The sequence below is a fragment of the Urocampus carinirostris genome, chromosome 13 (assembly GCF_059441175.1).
Source record: "Urocampus carinirostris isolate Australia breed hairy pipefish chromosome 13, RoL_Ucar_1.0, whole genome shotgun sequence".
In the NCBI taxonomy this organism is placed as follows: domain Eukaryota; kingdom Metazoa; phylum Chordata; class Actinopteri; order Syngnathiformes; family Syngnathidae; genus Urocampus; species Urocampus carinirostris.
The window spans coordinates 25,160,559-25,176,336 of NC_142361.1; the positions used below are offsets into that span (position 1 = coordinate 25,160,559).

A 15,778-nucleotide genomic window follows, 5' to 3' on the forward strand; every position below is an offset into this window, starting at 1 on the left:
ACCATTTTTTTTTTCTTCAAAAAAGCCTTCACAAAATTTCTGCTGTGCATATACTGTAATCTCTCGCTACTTCACACTTCGCAATTGAGACATTATTATTTTTTTACAATCCATTATCCTTGATTGCATATTGCTGCGAGCAGGGCCTGGCAGGGCGTTTTTTCTGCCATAACTGTACCCAAAATGAAGTGTATTTGTGCGGCACCCGTCCATTATCGTCCATACCCATATTGCTGCAAGCGGGGATCGGCAGAGGGTACTGTTGTTGTGAGGGGTGCTGTTCTGTTGCCATGATCCGTTATCCTCAGTTGACTATTGCTGAAAACGGGGCTGAGAGACCACATTTTTGTCACGTGTGGTTGCTCTTCTTATATGTTCTTTCTTCCTAAACCAAACAGCACCAATGCGGCCGCGATTTATCATCCCCAATTAACTATTGCTGTGAATGTTAACAATAGGGGTCTACTCTGCGGATTTTTTGCATATTGCGTGGGGTTTTGGTCCCCATTAACCACAAAAGACAAGTGATTACAGTAGTGATGGAAATTAATCATTAAAGCATTAAGCATTCAAGCATTCAAGTGTAATTGCATCATACTCCTGTTGACTTTGCTTTTAATGCTAATTATCTCAGAGAACAAAATAGTTTTTGTCAGCCAATCACTGAAATTTTTCATTTTTGTGATTAAGGGCTATACAAATAAACATGACTTGACTTAAATATTACAACAAAACCCCATGCTGGCCTTAGGCTTGTTTGCAACTTAAATTTATCACAAAGAACAAACTCCTTATTATATCAATGGCAATCTACTTACAGTGTGATCTGCTAAGTGGAAAACATCAATTTTGGGTCGAGAGGCTAAAAAATAGCACACCAGGGAATATGTAGGGCATAGGAGAAGTCTTAAAAAAAGGAACCAGAATTCATATTTATAGCAATTACTACTTTACTTTTTAGTCAGGGCCTTGGCATAACAATTGATCATGTTATTACTATGGTTGTTACAGTTTTACAAGGTTGTGATAACTAGATTTTGGGTTAAAATAGGCTCAGTCAACTACTAAAACATCATGCCAGTAAGAAATCAAATATCTTAGAAAATCAAAACGAACCATTCACTGGTGGGTTATTTTCAGTGAACAACTCTTTAATGGATGGTTCGTTACTAAGGCTTTGCATCTTAATATTCAGTAAAGCTGAATACAAAGTGAATGGAGATCGAACTCACATCTCTGTGTGGAGGATGACTCTTAAACCAGGTGAGCTACTCAGAACTAGATTTAGTCTTTCAAATATGGTTTAACGATAAAGCTTATATAAAGAGTGTGAACTCTTTACTATTCAAGTTTGATGGAATCAATTTAAACCTTCAGTAAATGGCATTGGTGCATATGTATCTTCATTTACCATCTTTCCACGTTGTAATGTTGTCAAATACTTTTGAAAGTTATCATACATTTTGACATTTATTAGTTATCTAGATCCTCTGTGTTTAGTTATACTATATTACTTCAACTTGAAAAGGGGGCTTCACGTCGTCTGGCCTTTTCCTGTTTTCGCATGTTCGTAGTTCCCTCGTAATATCTGATTTAGGAAAATGTTTAAACGTGCCTTTTAAAATATGAAAATGCATTAAGAGTCTCGACATGACATTTGTTAAATATATAAATATGATGCAAACTTTCTCAATTGAATTCCTGAAGAGCAATCAAATCAGAGCATGAAAGTACGAGATGCTGCTTATATCAAGGCTTTGTTGTCTTTGTTGTTCTGGATTGAACAAGGCTCCCTATTCTTCTCTGCATTGCTTTGTTTTTTGACCCACAAGTGTGTTGATTCCCTAACAGAAATTAAAGCAAAGAGGATAAAAGACAAAGCCCAAACAAGCAAAGGCGACGCAGTGAATTTGCTGCCCCCGGGAGGACAACTCCACACCTCTGAGACAATTTCTGCGAGGCGATGAGCGACTCGGAATATGCAAACAATGGTGCCAATTATAAGCTCTTATTTTCAAGAGTTTGAGCAACAACAAATGAAGCACATCAATTAAACCCACGCTGGGTTATGTTTTTTAACGGCCTACCACTCCAACGTGATTTCAAACTCAAACGTGTGGAATTTCTCAAACAATATGAGAACAAAACAACATAGGATATAATATGATTGTTTGCATTGATGCTTTCTCATTAACAGCACTGCAGGAGACTGACAGAAAGAATCCACCTTGATAATTCAGTATTTCTAAAGAACTGCAAATCAAATATATTACGAATGTTTTTAGATATGTTCTCCTGTTATATTTACAACAATGTGAAGCAGTAATTGTATTTTTTTTCTGGAAAACAAAGTTGCATTATTTTGGGCTACAAAGTGTGTTGACCTAAGAACTGTTGGTGCATTTTGGTACCCAAAACAAAAATAGGACTTTTAAGCCGGGTCTTTTAAAAATGAATGAACTGCATAGATGTCAAGCTTTTAGCATCAAATGTGTACAGTCATTTTCGCCTGTTAAGAGCCTGTGAAAAAAATGTCAGACAGGCATGCCCTGCTTTGATGAAACACTTACAGTAGCTGCTAGCTGTCAAAGGCACAGTGTGTAATAATTGTCCACTATATTTGCATGGTGTTGTGCAACCGGAAACAATCACTAAAAAGTACAAGGAAGAATACAAACTACGGAAAATCGAAGTGGCCAAAACACAATATTATATTCCCTTACTTTTTTGTAGTGTTTAGCGAAGAAAGAAAAAAGAGAAAAGGGTAAAAAAAAACGAGAGAAATAGAAAGAAATATTTAAAAAAGGAAAAGAAAAAAGGAAAACAAAAAAGGAAAGAAAAGAAAGCAAAAAAAGGGGAAAGGGTGACAAAGAAAAATATGAAAAAAATAAGAGAAAAAAAGCCATAAAACGTAAAGAAAAAGGGAAGAAAAAAAGAGTTAAAAACAAGTACAAATGAAAAGAGAAAAGATGAACAAGGAAAATTAACAATAATAATAATAGTCAAAATGAGCAAAAATTATCTTAAAAAGGAGCCATTTTTTCACTATGTTCTAAATGTTTTCTCTTTTTGGTGAAAAAATAAATAGTATAAATTATTTTCAAATAGAAGAAAATATGTAGGTTTTGAGGGTTGACTGGGTAGCAAGATGGCGGCCAATTATGTCAGCGCCCTCTGGACAAGAATCCAAAAAAATGCCAATATCCTGACCGCCAAGCATTTTCAAAAAATGCATGTTTACATGACAGTTCATACGTTTTCGCTCATTTAAAACATGGTTTGTTCTTTGCAAATGACTTTTTTTTTACCACCAGGAGTTGCTAAATAATACAAAATGTTCCCCTTTAACATTAGGAAGCGGTGATGGAGTTGCTAAATACAATATGAAGGGCAGAGTTGAAGATTGTCTTTATTAAAGAGTAATAATTCACTATGAGAACTAAAGCGTGAGCCAAATTCAGAAGTCTATTTGCTTGCATGGGCAAGGATGAATTTCAGCCACGGACGAAAAAAAAAAAAATCTGATATTAATCCCCAGGAATGACAACAAAAGACTGAGTAAACTGGATGGATACACTTAGTGCGGCTGAAAACAGCAAATTGCTGGAGTTGGTCAGTACTGGTACAAGTGTCTAACTATACCAGAATTTGTCAAGTGTCAAGACCCTGAATCAAGGAACTTAGCGGCGCCTGCTTACATGACAAGGTATGGAAGACAAGTGACATTAAAGAACAAAGCAAGCTTGTTGTTACAACAGACTGTTTCACAATAACAATAGCTGCTAACAGTGAGCCATAGCCTGCGGCAAGATGGCTAACATGAGTGTTTGGGGTAGGAAAACAATGGAAAGAGGAAAATCCCTGACTCACAAGATTCAACTATCATCAAATGCAGAACTTAGCTAAGCTTAAAACACTTCTATTCTATAGCATATGAATAACCTATATTTTTGTTGACAATATTGTGTGTTATTTACCCTCTTGTAGGTTTTAGATCAAGGTAGGGTGTCATAATAGTCTGGTTTGCAATAATCTGTGGTCTGTGCAGCCCTTTGAGACTCTTTGTGATTGAGGGCTATACAAATAAACATGACTTGACTTGACTTGGTAGCTCAGTAGACGTTAAGTGCTAAAAGCAACACCAGGACAAGCTTCATTAGTCATCCGGGCTTCCGTAGTAACAAGATGGCCGCCAAAAATGTCAGCTTCTTCAAAAGGCATCTTAAGTTGTGTAATATATTTGGAAATTTTGAAACACATGACTCTTAACAAACCAATCATGTTTAAGAAATAATACATACGTGTATGCTTATTATTTGAATCAATAGGGTTAATTGAATTAATAAAGTTGTTTTACAATGCTAGGGGTCGCTATATATTAAACACTGGGCTTTAAAAGTCACCCCAACTGTGAAAGATAGCAAGCGAAAAAAATTGCGATGACCTGAAATATTAATCAGAATGCTGCCTTTAATTGTGCTTATATATACGACCCTCCAAGAAATGGTATTATATTTTTGATATTTTCATAATGCGAATATCTAATTAGGTGGGGACTCGCAATACGTGTTATTCAATAAGCGGTGGTCCTTGTAATCAAGACTTCAAGATGGGCTGATTTAATCAGACAAGGCTTCAAATCAACCCAGCTAATAAAGTCCCCCAATGTGCATTCGCCATCTTTGCTCGCTAATGCATGCCAAACAAGCGTGGACCAGTGAGTTCAGATTACAGTTTTAAAATAAATTAGTATCATCTTAAGATTTAAACATGGATGGCAGACGCTGCTCCCTTATAAAACGCATACTCACTTAAAATAACTCCAAGTTACTAAAATGGTGGATAAAAGAAGATGACTTAATACTGAGTAAGAGTATAACGTCTATCCCTGCTAGACAATAACATGTCTTTGTAATCTGTCAACGTGACAGAGTGTAGTGCTGCCAAATGACTGAGGAGGGCATCTGTGTGGGCTGCTAGTAAATCACAACAACTGTTTGCCAAACTTTTTTTTTCGTGATGTTTTAGAGGCCACTAAGCAAAGCTGAAGTGCTCATGCATATTCACGAGGAGCTGTCATTGTCCTTCTGAATACTGCTCGTCAACTTCAGCCCATCATTAACCACGAAGAAGGGAAAATCATCACGCTCACTTTCAGCAATGCAAAAGAATGGCTTTTGAGCTGCAGTTCAATTTTAAGGAAGCTGCTTCATTAGTCTTTGACTGAAGGGTGTGATATGTTTCAAAGAGCCCAAGTGTCATTTTCTACAAAAAAAAAAAAAAATCTCCAGCCAATGGGTTGCTCTTTTCAACCCCTCACTATCAAACCTTTTTCAAGATGTCGTCCTTTTGGTTACTTTTCCTTTTTGCGCTGGGTGGGAAATGCCACCCTTGTCTAGCTGAGCCACATTTGGTCTGTCAGTGTAGCAAAGGTCAATTGAACCCCTATTTAAATTGAAAGTGTGTAATAATTCAGCACTAGATGTCAGTCTAGCTTGTAATTGAGCAGGAAGCGTGTCCATTTTAAGAAAACGCACTATGTAGCCTCAAGGACACCACCTGGCAAAATTTGAAAGCCCAATACCATAATTCAAGCCACAATAGGACTAGAAAGCATCAACAAAAGACCCAGCGAGATGGCTACACCTGAAGCGGCTGAATAGACCAAATAGCTGGAGTAGAGACAGTGTAAGTAGCTAAAGTAAGTGTCTAGTTGGAGAAAATTCTAAGAAGGCCAGTAAAAGATTGAATTTGAGCAAAACTTGCTCACATGACCAGCTGTGGAAGAAAGAAGCCAGCTTATTTAGCATGGAGCAGCAAACAACAACTATTACAACTGGCGGCGAGCCATAGCTTGCAGCCAAGTGGCTAAACATGAGTGGCCAGAGATGGAAGCAGTGGAATAAAAAGCAAATCACGGGAATCGGCAACCATCATATGCAGGGCTCAACAGTGGCTGTAAAATGCTCAACAAGCCACCTTTGCAAAATTGTCATTTGGGCTCCCGTTGTCGTAAGAGGGCGGCCAAACATGTCAGCTTCTAAAAAGGAATCTACAAAATTCTAAACTTTTGAGTTTAAAAAAAATGTTCGTGAAACATTACACGTTTTTGCTTGTTGTTTGATACAAAAGTATTTTTACACTATTATGCGTTGTCATATTACACACACTGGGGCTTTAAAAACCATCGAAGCAAAGTACCACGCCCATCCTTCAACTGCAAAAAATACTTTCTTTCCCTCCAGATTGTACACAAGTCTCCTTAGTACGGTACCCAAAGGAAAATGAGCCATTTGCTCAAATGGAGCTGCAGTAAAGCCATTACATTCTTGTCAGTTTGCACACCATAACACGGAAAACAGCTGGCATGCAATAGGCACGATAAAACTAATCACACATCCAATAAATGCAGTTTTTCTTCCCTCCCTTAAGTTTGGTCTTTTTACGCCTCATAAAAAGACCCATCTGAATCGTATTCAAGCTTTTTCCTGACATTTTGGCTCCTTCTGCTCAAAGTAAGAAGTCATGACAGAAGCACAAGGGTTTTGAAACATACATTAAATTAAGAAAGGAGATAGCATCGTTTGGTGTAGTGTAGTGAATATTCTGTGAACTGTTGGTAGCATCCAATTCCAAATTGTGTACATTATTCCCCTGGAATACAGCGAACCCGGCTTACGATGTTTTCACTTTACGGTCGGGAATGGGATTTTTCTTTTAGTCTCTTGAACTCAACAAAAATATTTTGCATTCCCCAAAACATAAAAATCAAACTTTGTGACGTTACTGTGCCTAAAATCTTGTCTCTAAGATGCCCGTCTGCTTTTGGTCGACTTCATGTAAAATGCTAGTCAGCTATTGGTTTGCATCACAGAATCATGAAAATAGAGATTTGGTATTGGTTGAACTTCCTCCCACAATGCCTTTTTTCTGTTCATTCAGTTTAGAATCTTGTGTCTGTCGTACAGACTTACTGAGTCGGCAAAGCAATACTGTCTTTTTTGGAGTGTATTTATTTTCTATAGGTTTCTAGACTTGCAGTGATGTTAAAGAAACCAAAACATAACCACGGAAACTAAGCTTGCATTTACCATTAAGTACAAAGGAGGCACATGAATGGCTAACCTACTTAAGTTGCATGGTCGTAACCAATCCGCAATCTGGACTATTATTAAGAATAAGGAGGTGATTAAAGCAAATAACTCTTCTTAGGAGATGACAAGTGGGAGTTTTAAACACAGTTTTATTATTATCCTCTCAACCTTTGCATCCAACTTCACTTAACCAGCCTAAGTTTTCTTTACATTCCTTTACATGTATATTTATTTCTATTTATCTAAACATATACACATATATTACATAGTGAGAAAATACTACATACAATTTTATTATTTTAATCATTCTGTCTGGGGCATCGGGTGTTCAGAAGGACTTAGCTAATTAACATAGCTTTCCATCGCCCACTATACCGCAATTGTATAACAAACTGCCTACTCAGTTGGAATATTCAAGAAGCTTGGAAGTTACAAGGAAAGTTGGATTCCCCTGTGACATTCCGACCTTTACTTTATGGTACAGTAGTTCCAAACACAGAAATCCCTATACCTCTATTTTGTAAATGTTTTTAGATATATTTGCAAACAAGAAAACAACACTCACCGCATTGTGCGTCTGCGTTTGCCCCACAAGAATCAATATATTGGAGCAGATGATAGATAAGCAGAAATTAAGCAGGATGATGGACCGTTCCGATCGGATGTATCTGAGGGAGCAGGAGACATAAAAACGTGAGCGACGTAATCAAACGCTTGGTCCTGGTGGAGGAGCCGGTTATTACCTCCATAACACAGCGTAGATCACTGCCAACGTGATCAAGGCGAGACATGACAGACCGCAGCCAACTATCAGCGTCACAGATGGGACCCCTGAGTACTCCATGGTCTGTGGAGGACACAGCAGGTCGCAGGAAACTCACGTTTCAAACGCATGCAAATACAATCCAGAGCTTTGATGATGCAAAGTGCTTGAATACATTTATCCACTTAGAGAAGATGTGACTATGTATCTATTAAAAAAAATACCTTTTTAAAGCATCGGCTCTCAAATGAATGTACGTCTACCTCTGTGATATGAGATTTCAGGATAAATTTAATAACAAACAGCCATGTTGAAATCGTTTATATTTTTGATTAACATTATACAGGTGAGATTGATCAAAAGATGATTTATTTTGTTCGGAACAGTGACACATTCCAAAAACAGAGATGAACAAATAATAATTTGGGTTATTTTGTTAAAAAGAGTGTCATTTTATAATCAGATTGATTAACACAATCAATATATATAGATATTAGCCCTGCGACTGGCTGGCAACTAGTTCAGGGTGTCCCCTGCCCACTGCCCGAAGGTAGCTGGGATGGGCTCCAGCACCCCTGAGACCCTATTGAGGATAAGCAATGCTGATAACGAATGAACATATATATTATATTGAAGAAATATATAAATACATTAAGAACCATGTCATTTTGACGAAAATAATCCAAGCTAGGTTCATGTCAACCAAAAAAATAATGAATTAGGTTTTGAACGACCAAACAAATCGAGTCAATTTGTACAAAACAACCCCGAAAGTTCGATCTAATTAATTCAAGCAGTGACTTGGTCCATTTTGCCCCATGTGGCTGGCTAAGTGTTTTTAAATTAGACTTAATGGCTTCTTTTTTACTACATTTTTTAATATCCCTAACCACAATTGCTCAGCTGAGAAAAATATTTTACAGGGAGTACTACACTAAAAAAAAGGTTGAAAACCACTGTTAAAAAATGTCGATAATATCGAATGATCCTACTTTGTTCTGCACATACTTTAAGGTTGCACTCATCTCTTGCGGTCACAAAAATGTCACACTGGACATCAGTAGTACCAATCAAATCTCATCATTCCTTAACAGCTGTTTTATTATCAGTTTCTTCCCCATCAGCACCCTAACCAAGACTGAAAAAATACTGACAATGTATATATAGAAACATGTATATTCATATTTTATTTCTTATTTCCTAATTCTGCACAATAGTGCTGAATCTACTTTATGGTCCCTTATCATCCCTTCTCCAACTTGCATGAACAAGTACTACTTATTTGTTCTGTTGAGATGACACACCGGAGTGATTTAAATTATTTTTCAAGGATTTCTTTAAATCTGACGTAAAAGATAATAATTGAGCTTAAGAATGCAGATTCACTTGCTATTTATAACATGGGTGCACGGCATCAGACAAGAGAATCCTAAAGAGAGTCATCAACACTGCCCAAAAAATCATCGGCTGCTGTCTGTTTAGTCCGGAGGACATTGTCATCTTATGATGCACATCCAATTAAGGCCAGTTTACAAGCTCTACCTTGCAATTTTTATTTTAAAACTTTTATTCCATGTTTAGCCCGGAGGGCCACGTTTTATCTCATTGTAAACAATGTACAGTATGTTGTAATCAATGACAAAGACAAATCTACTCTATTCTATTCCATATTTACCAACAATACCCCTTGATGTGTAAGACTACCGCTATTCTCCCCTTAAGAATCCTTAACAATAAAAATAAAAATAATCTGCTTAATCAGCATTAAATTTAAAGAACAAGAAATCTTAACTCCAGTTTAGCATTTTAGTCTACGGCTGCTTTATTATGAAGCAAGTCTAAGTCTTTGAGTATGAATAAACTGCTCCAACGATCCCATTAGATTTGTGTTCTGGTAAATGTTTGCCTTTTCCGGAGTTAAACAAGCACATGTGATTTTGTGATTCTGGAGACTGCTTGTGTCTCATGTGTGAAAATAGAGGGGGAAAAATTACAGCTTTTGGATTTGAAATGGTCGGCATATATGCTATTCCATTAATAATAATGATAGCTTGCTAATATTGATTGTATTAGTTTGATTGAGGCCTAGAAGTAAAGAGATCTTTCTGGACCTTCTGTTAGAAAATCAACACAGGCCACAAACTGTAAGCACTCCATGTACAGACTGTAAATTACTACCCCAAATCTGTTGTTTTACAGCCAAGAAATAGAAAATCCAAAAGTAAGGGAACTTCTAGCTTCCTTCCAGCACAGAGAGTTTCTGTGCAGACACTAGAAAAGCCCCCCATCGCTGTCACACCACACACACACATTAACTCCACCCTCAGCATCGAATTAGCAAGATTAGCGCACCGGATTTTCTCATCCCACCCTTGGAAAAAAAAACACGACAGATCACTTACCATTTCTCTGGGTTGCTGAGCCAAAATGGCGAAGGTAGACACACGATCACATAAGCATTTTGTATGCGAGGCATCTGTCAGCACAGTTCTACACGCCTTTGTGGACCAAGCTCCCCAAGAATCGTTCCTGCAATCACAAGGAGTCGATTTTCAAGCATGCATCTTATCTGTTTTAGATTTCAGTAACCACGAAACCCACGCCAACGTGCACGAAGACAACAGGAGGAGGAAAAAAAATGATATAAACAAATCCATAAGGAAAGCGTTGCAGCTTTCGGAGCATGCAGCTGCAGGGCGCCGGGAGACCGGAGCGAGATTTCGGAAAGGGAAGATGGATTCGGAAGGGAGCTGTCCTAACACCCACTGGTTCTGATCCAAATATAACGTGCATAAACATATCGCGATCGGTCATTTTACCTGCATCATGTGCTTGTTTTTTTCGCAGCTTTTTTTCTTTCCTTCGGTTCCGATCGTCCGCTTCTCCCTCTCTTTACGCACCTGTTATTCCTCGTTTTTTCCCTCCCCCTTTCCCCCTGCACTGCTTTAATTAGCAGCCTTTGGTCGCTTCCTAGCAAAGATTTTTTTTTCCACCCTGGAATCGGACTGATGCTGCGCGGATCTCGCCGGCGTCAGAGAAGAGGGGGAGGCTGGCCCAATGGGAGCAGATGTGCGCGCGATCGTGGGGTGTGTTGATTCGGGCGGTGGTCCACTTCCAATGCGGGGATAATAATGTTTCGGGATAATTCCTCAAAGTCATCGTAAAAGGGAAAGGTGGATAGGATTTGGAGTGAGGAGCGAGCGAGATTAGAACCCCGAGAAAAGTCAGACCACCCCGCTGGAGCGAAGCGAATGGTTGCTACCGCGATCCACTTAATTCACGTCGCTGTAGTGGGGGCGCAAAGAAGTACTTTTTCCTACTTTTCAGATGCTTTTTGTCCCGTTATGTTTGTATTATTTACAAAAACGTCGTAAAAAACGACCAATGCCAAAATAATAGGAACAACTCACATACCACATTGATAGAAGCTTCGTTTAAAATAATACATCAAAAACTTTTTTTTTATCTTTAACAATGACATGTGATTAAATATCTCCTCTTCGAAATGACATTGTATATGCTATTAATGTTTAAAAATGTAAATTGAGCAGTAAATTAAAAAAGTATTATCTTGGTACTCAACTCCATTTAGATACTTCCTGTCGATTGATAATCATATAAGAGAAGCTTCCTTCGTTGAAAATATTGAGTTACGTAACTTAAACTTCAATTTGTTTTACAATAACGTGCTTCAGACCTTACTTGTCGAAATGAGGCATTGTGACTGCTATTTTTTTGCGGAAAAACAATATATTCGGGAGCCATTTTAATTGATCTCCGTACTTATCTGAGTTGGCCGCCATTTTAATATTTATGGCGATTGAAAATGACGTCACTGCGCTCAACCAATCAGAGATGGGATTCCACTTCCATGATGCCATTTAAAATCGACCAATAATAGAAAAATTAATGTTTCTTAACTCATATTTATAAATACAAAACAAGAATGATCAACCTTTTGAGGCTCTTTGTGATTAAGGGCTATACAAATAAAAATGACTTGACTTGACACGAAGGAGCAAATCTCATTTCACATTTAACAAAGATGTATAAAAATGTGAACTCAAGTTTCAATGTTGTCAAGGAATTGTTTTTTTCTTATTGAATCTTTAAATATCACAGACATTCCCAATGTGCAAGTGATATATACTCAAGAATACCCGCCTTGTGTTGAGTTAAACATGTCCTAATGATTTTTTTTAATATTTGCTTATTTTTTTCTGTGTATTTCCGCAGCCTGTTTTTTTTCCCTAGAAAATTGTTAACTTTGCATTTTTTTTAGGCAGTTTCATGCCAATTTTGTTTATAATGTTACAATGTTCAATAAAAAAGGGTTCAAAAAGTAATATTTAACCAAATGTAATATTTATCAAAATGCTGTTTCAAAACCAAACCGAGACCTATTTTCCATTAGTCTAAAAAGTAAGGAGTATTTCAGCAGTGTAGCTTCACCAGAGTTGGGTATATCGGTGCTATTTTCTTTAAGTAATGGGGCAATGTAACAAATTATTTTACAACACCTTCACCCTTACTGATGGTCAAAAGAAGTGTTTTACTTTGGCTGCAAAACGCCAACGATGGCGTCCCCTCGCAAACATGACGCCAGCATCAGCGGCGGGTTTTTTCACTTTCCTCAGAATAATTAAGTATTTTTGGATCATTTCACCATTCAAAAATAGCGACTACCATATAGTCAAAAAGTGTTTACAAATATAGTATTTACTAATGCGCTGAAAGAAAAAGAGGATAAACAACTACACAGGTGAACAGAGGGAGACGGCTTCCCACCAATAAACAGATTTCCCTCCAAAACGCCCTTTTTCTCTCATGATGCATTTTTGGGGATATTGTGACTTCAAACTTGTTGAGCATATCAAGATTTACATTGATTTGGTTTTTTTTGTCTTTTTTTTATAGATTTATAAATATTTCAGGGCAGCACGGCGGCGCAGTGGTTAGCGCTTGTGCGGCACAGTTCATGTCATGGGAACCTGTCGTGGGTTCAAATCCAGCCCCAGACTTCCTGTGCGGAGTTTGTATGTTCTCCCCGTGCTTGCGTGGGTTTCCTCCGGGCACTCCGGTTTCCTCCCGCGTTCCAAAAACATGCATTTCAGGTGAATTGGCCGGTCCAAATTGTCCCTAGGTGTGAATGAGCGAATTAGTTGTCTTTCCCTGTGTGCCCTGCGATTGGCTGGCAACAAGTTCAGGGTGTCCCCTGCCCACTGCCCGGAGATGGCTGGGATGGGCTTCAGCCCCCCCGCGACCCTAATGAGGATAAGCGGTACGGCTGATGAGATGAGATGAATATTTCAATCACACTTCCTGTGTTTTTCCATCGTTAATAAATGTAAAGAGTATTGTTTTTCTTCTTTTATCTCGTTTTCCTTATGCTATTGTATTTTTCCTTTTGTTTTGTATTTTGTGCATTTTTTTCCTTTATTTCCCCGCCCCCCTTTTTAAGTCATTCCACACATGATGTTACATAATAATTGGTAATGTAGGGATTTAAGCCACAAAAACCACCTGATGAGTCGTTTCGGACCAGAAAGAGCTGAGTCTCATTAGTGAACCGGGGCGAAAAAGCCAGTTCTATGAAAAAAATAGTTGGAATTAGCATATTTATATTTAAATGCAGTGTTTGCCCGATGATTGCTGGGATGGGCTTCAGCCCCCCCGCGACCCTAATGAGGATAAGCGGTACGGCTAATGAGATGAGATGAGTGTTTTTAAACTCTTTAACATACAATAACTTTTTTTTAAGTATCAGATGTTACTTTCCCTGGCAACCAGTTACTTTTAATATACAGTATTTCAGTCATTAACTCAGTTACCTTTTGGAAAAATTAAGGAGTGACTATAGTTAATTACCTTTCTAAAGTAATGTGCACAACTAGAACCACATTTTGATATTTCCTGTCAATTGAAAATGATGTTGGAGGGCTCAGCCAATCACAGCCAAGCATTGTGTGATGTCATTTTACGTCGACAGAAAATAGAAATAGAAAATACGCCAAGTTGATGCTGATTTTCGATTGATTTGAGAAAAAAATAACAATTACCGGTTACATATGAAAAGAAAATCATCTTTACTTCTTAAATGTGTCTTTGCAAAGCTAAAAAGCAACAACAACAACAAAAATTTCTACCATAGCAACAAAAATGATGCCTAGCTTAACGAAAACAAGCAAAGAGAAAACAAAAACTGTAATGTTGTTCCAATGAATTATTAATGTCTTTTGGAAGTGAAACACTTGTTAATCTGTTAATCATTTTCCAATCTAAGACCGCTAATGCTTTATTAGAAAATGCCTGCCATAGGAAAGACAAGTCGGCCAAAGAAGCTTAACAACAACAAACACTAAAAACACTGAATCAAAAAACTAAAATTCTTCAATCCTTGCCAATCATTCCTAAGGATATCAATTAAACAGTGTTTTTGTTTTGTTAAATAACTTTATTAGTTTAATGTTGTCATGTTCTGTGTTTGGTGCTTATTTTCTGGAATTTTGTTTATTGGTAATTTAAGGATTTACAGCTTTGTCGGATTACATTGTTTTCTTTCTTTCTTCCTCTCGTTATTGTTTCAGGTTTTTTTTAGTTATGACTAGTTGTTGTTAAAGTATTATGGACATTGTGTGAGTATTTTGCATGCCTCATCATCCTTTTGTTTTGTTTGGTTATAGAACTAATTAGTGTTCAAACACTATGAAGTTATTTTATTTACGCTTGAGTATGGTTATCACGTGGTCTTGTTTTCATGTTGTGTTCAGTAAGAACTTGTTGGTGTTAGAACATTCTATCTACTGTTTGAGTATTTGGCTTGCGTCACCTTTAATGTTTTGTTCAGTAAAAGCTAGTTGATGTTGGAACATTATGAAGTTAGTCTATCCACGTGTGAGTATGTTGTTTGTGCCCTCGTCCTTGTATGTTTTGTTTAGTTAGAGCTACCTGGCGTTCGCACAATGCCCAGTTATTCTATTCACATTTGAGTATGGTTCCTGCATCCTCTTTCTTTTATGTTTTGTTAAGTTAGAGTCAGTTGGTATGAGAACATTATGGTTCCCGTGCCATCTTTTTTCATGTTTTGTTCATTTAGAGCTAGTTAATGTTTAAACATTATGAAGGTATTCTAGCCATATAATTCCATTGAAATATTCCTTCCATGTTAGTGCGAGTTTGTGTTACAGCATTATGTACCGTAGGCGTTCTATACACGTGTGAGTATTTGGGTTTTGTCGCATTGAATGTTTTGTTTAGTAAGAGCTAGCAATGTTAGGACATTATGAAGTTATTCTATCCATATGTGAATATGGTTCCTTCTTCCATTTTTGTTTAGTTCAGTTTAGCGTCAGTTGGTGTCTATTTGTGCGTTGGCTTTCTCTCATATTTGGTTCAGTTAGAGCTATTTCGAGTGCCTGCGTTATATTTTATGTTCTTGTCGTCATGGCACTTTCGTTGTTGTTAGGTCAACGTGTAGGAATGTTTCTTATGTGATTTTCTTTCATGCTTTTTTTCTGTTGAAGCTGGTTGGGTTTGGGAAATCATGTAGTTGTTCTATGAGTATTTTCCCTGTGCCTTCTTGCTTTTGTGATCCGTTCAGTTGGAAGGAGTTGATATTCCAACATATCCTGTATCTTTTCCTTTTATGTTTTGTTCATTTAGATCTCGTTAATGTTTAATCATTATGTTTAACCGAGCCTCTCAGTGGCATTGGTGTCTTTGAATTCTGAATATCCTAGTAAACTTCATTGTTCTGTTTCTTTCTTTTTCTCTCAACTATCTTTTACCCAATGCCCTTTTTCTGTAAATCAATTTTTCTTAACCTTTTCTTGTGTCTATGTTTATGGGATCTCCTCCTGCTTCCCCGGATTGTGCCAATAATCAACAATACTACATCGCTTTGTTCTAATATTTTCAACCG

The 15,778-nt window shown here is 37.4% G+C and overlaps 1 protein-coding gene across 5 annotated transcripts in view; it reads right to left on the reverse strand.

The window, feature by feature from the left end:
- The window catches only part of adgrb3 (adhesion G protein-coupled receptor B3), a 224,991-nt gene that overhangs the window by 37,472 nt on the left and 171,741 nt on the right, over positions 1–15,778 (reverse strand). For all 5 annotated transcript variants that reach the window (XM_088351661.1, XM_088351660.1, XM_088351659.1 and 2 more), the window contains 3 exons: positions 10,260–10,386; positions 7,838–7,941; positions 7,660–7,762 (listed from right to left, as the gene is read on the reverse strand). In XM_088351661.1, the coding sequence (XP_088207787.1) occupies positions 7,660–7,762; positions 7,838–7,941; positions 10,260–10,386 (334 nt within the window). The remainder of the gene's footprint in view (positions 1–7,659; positions 7,763–7,837; positions 7,942–10,259; positions 10,387–15,778) is intronic.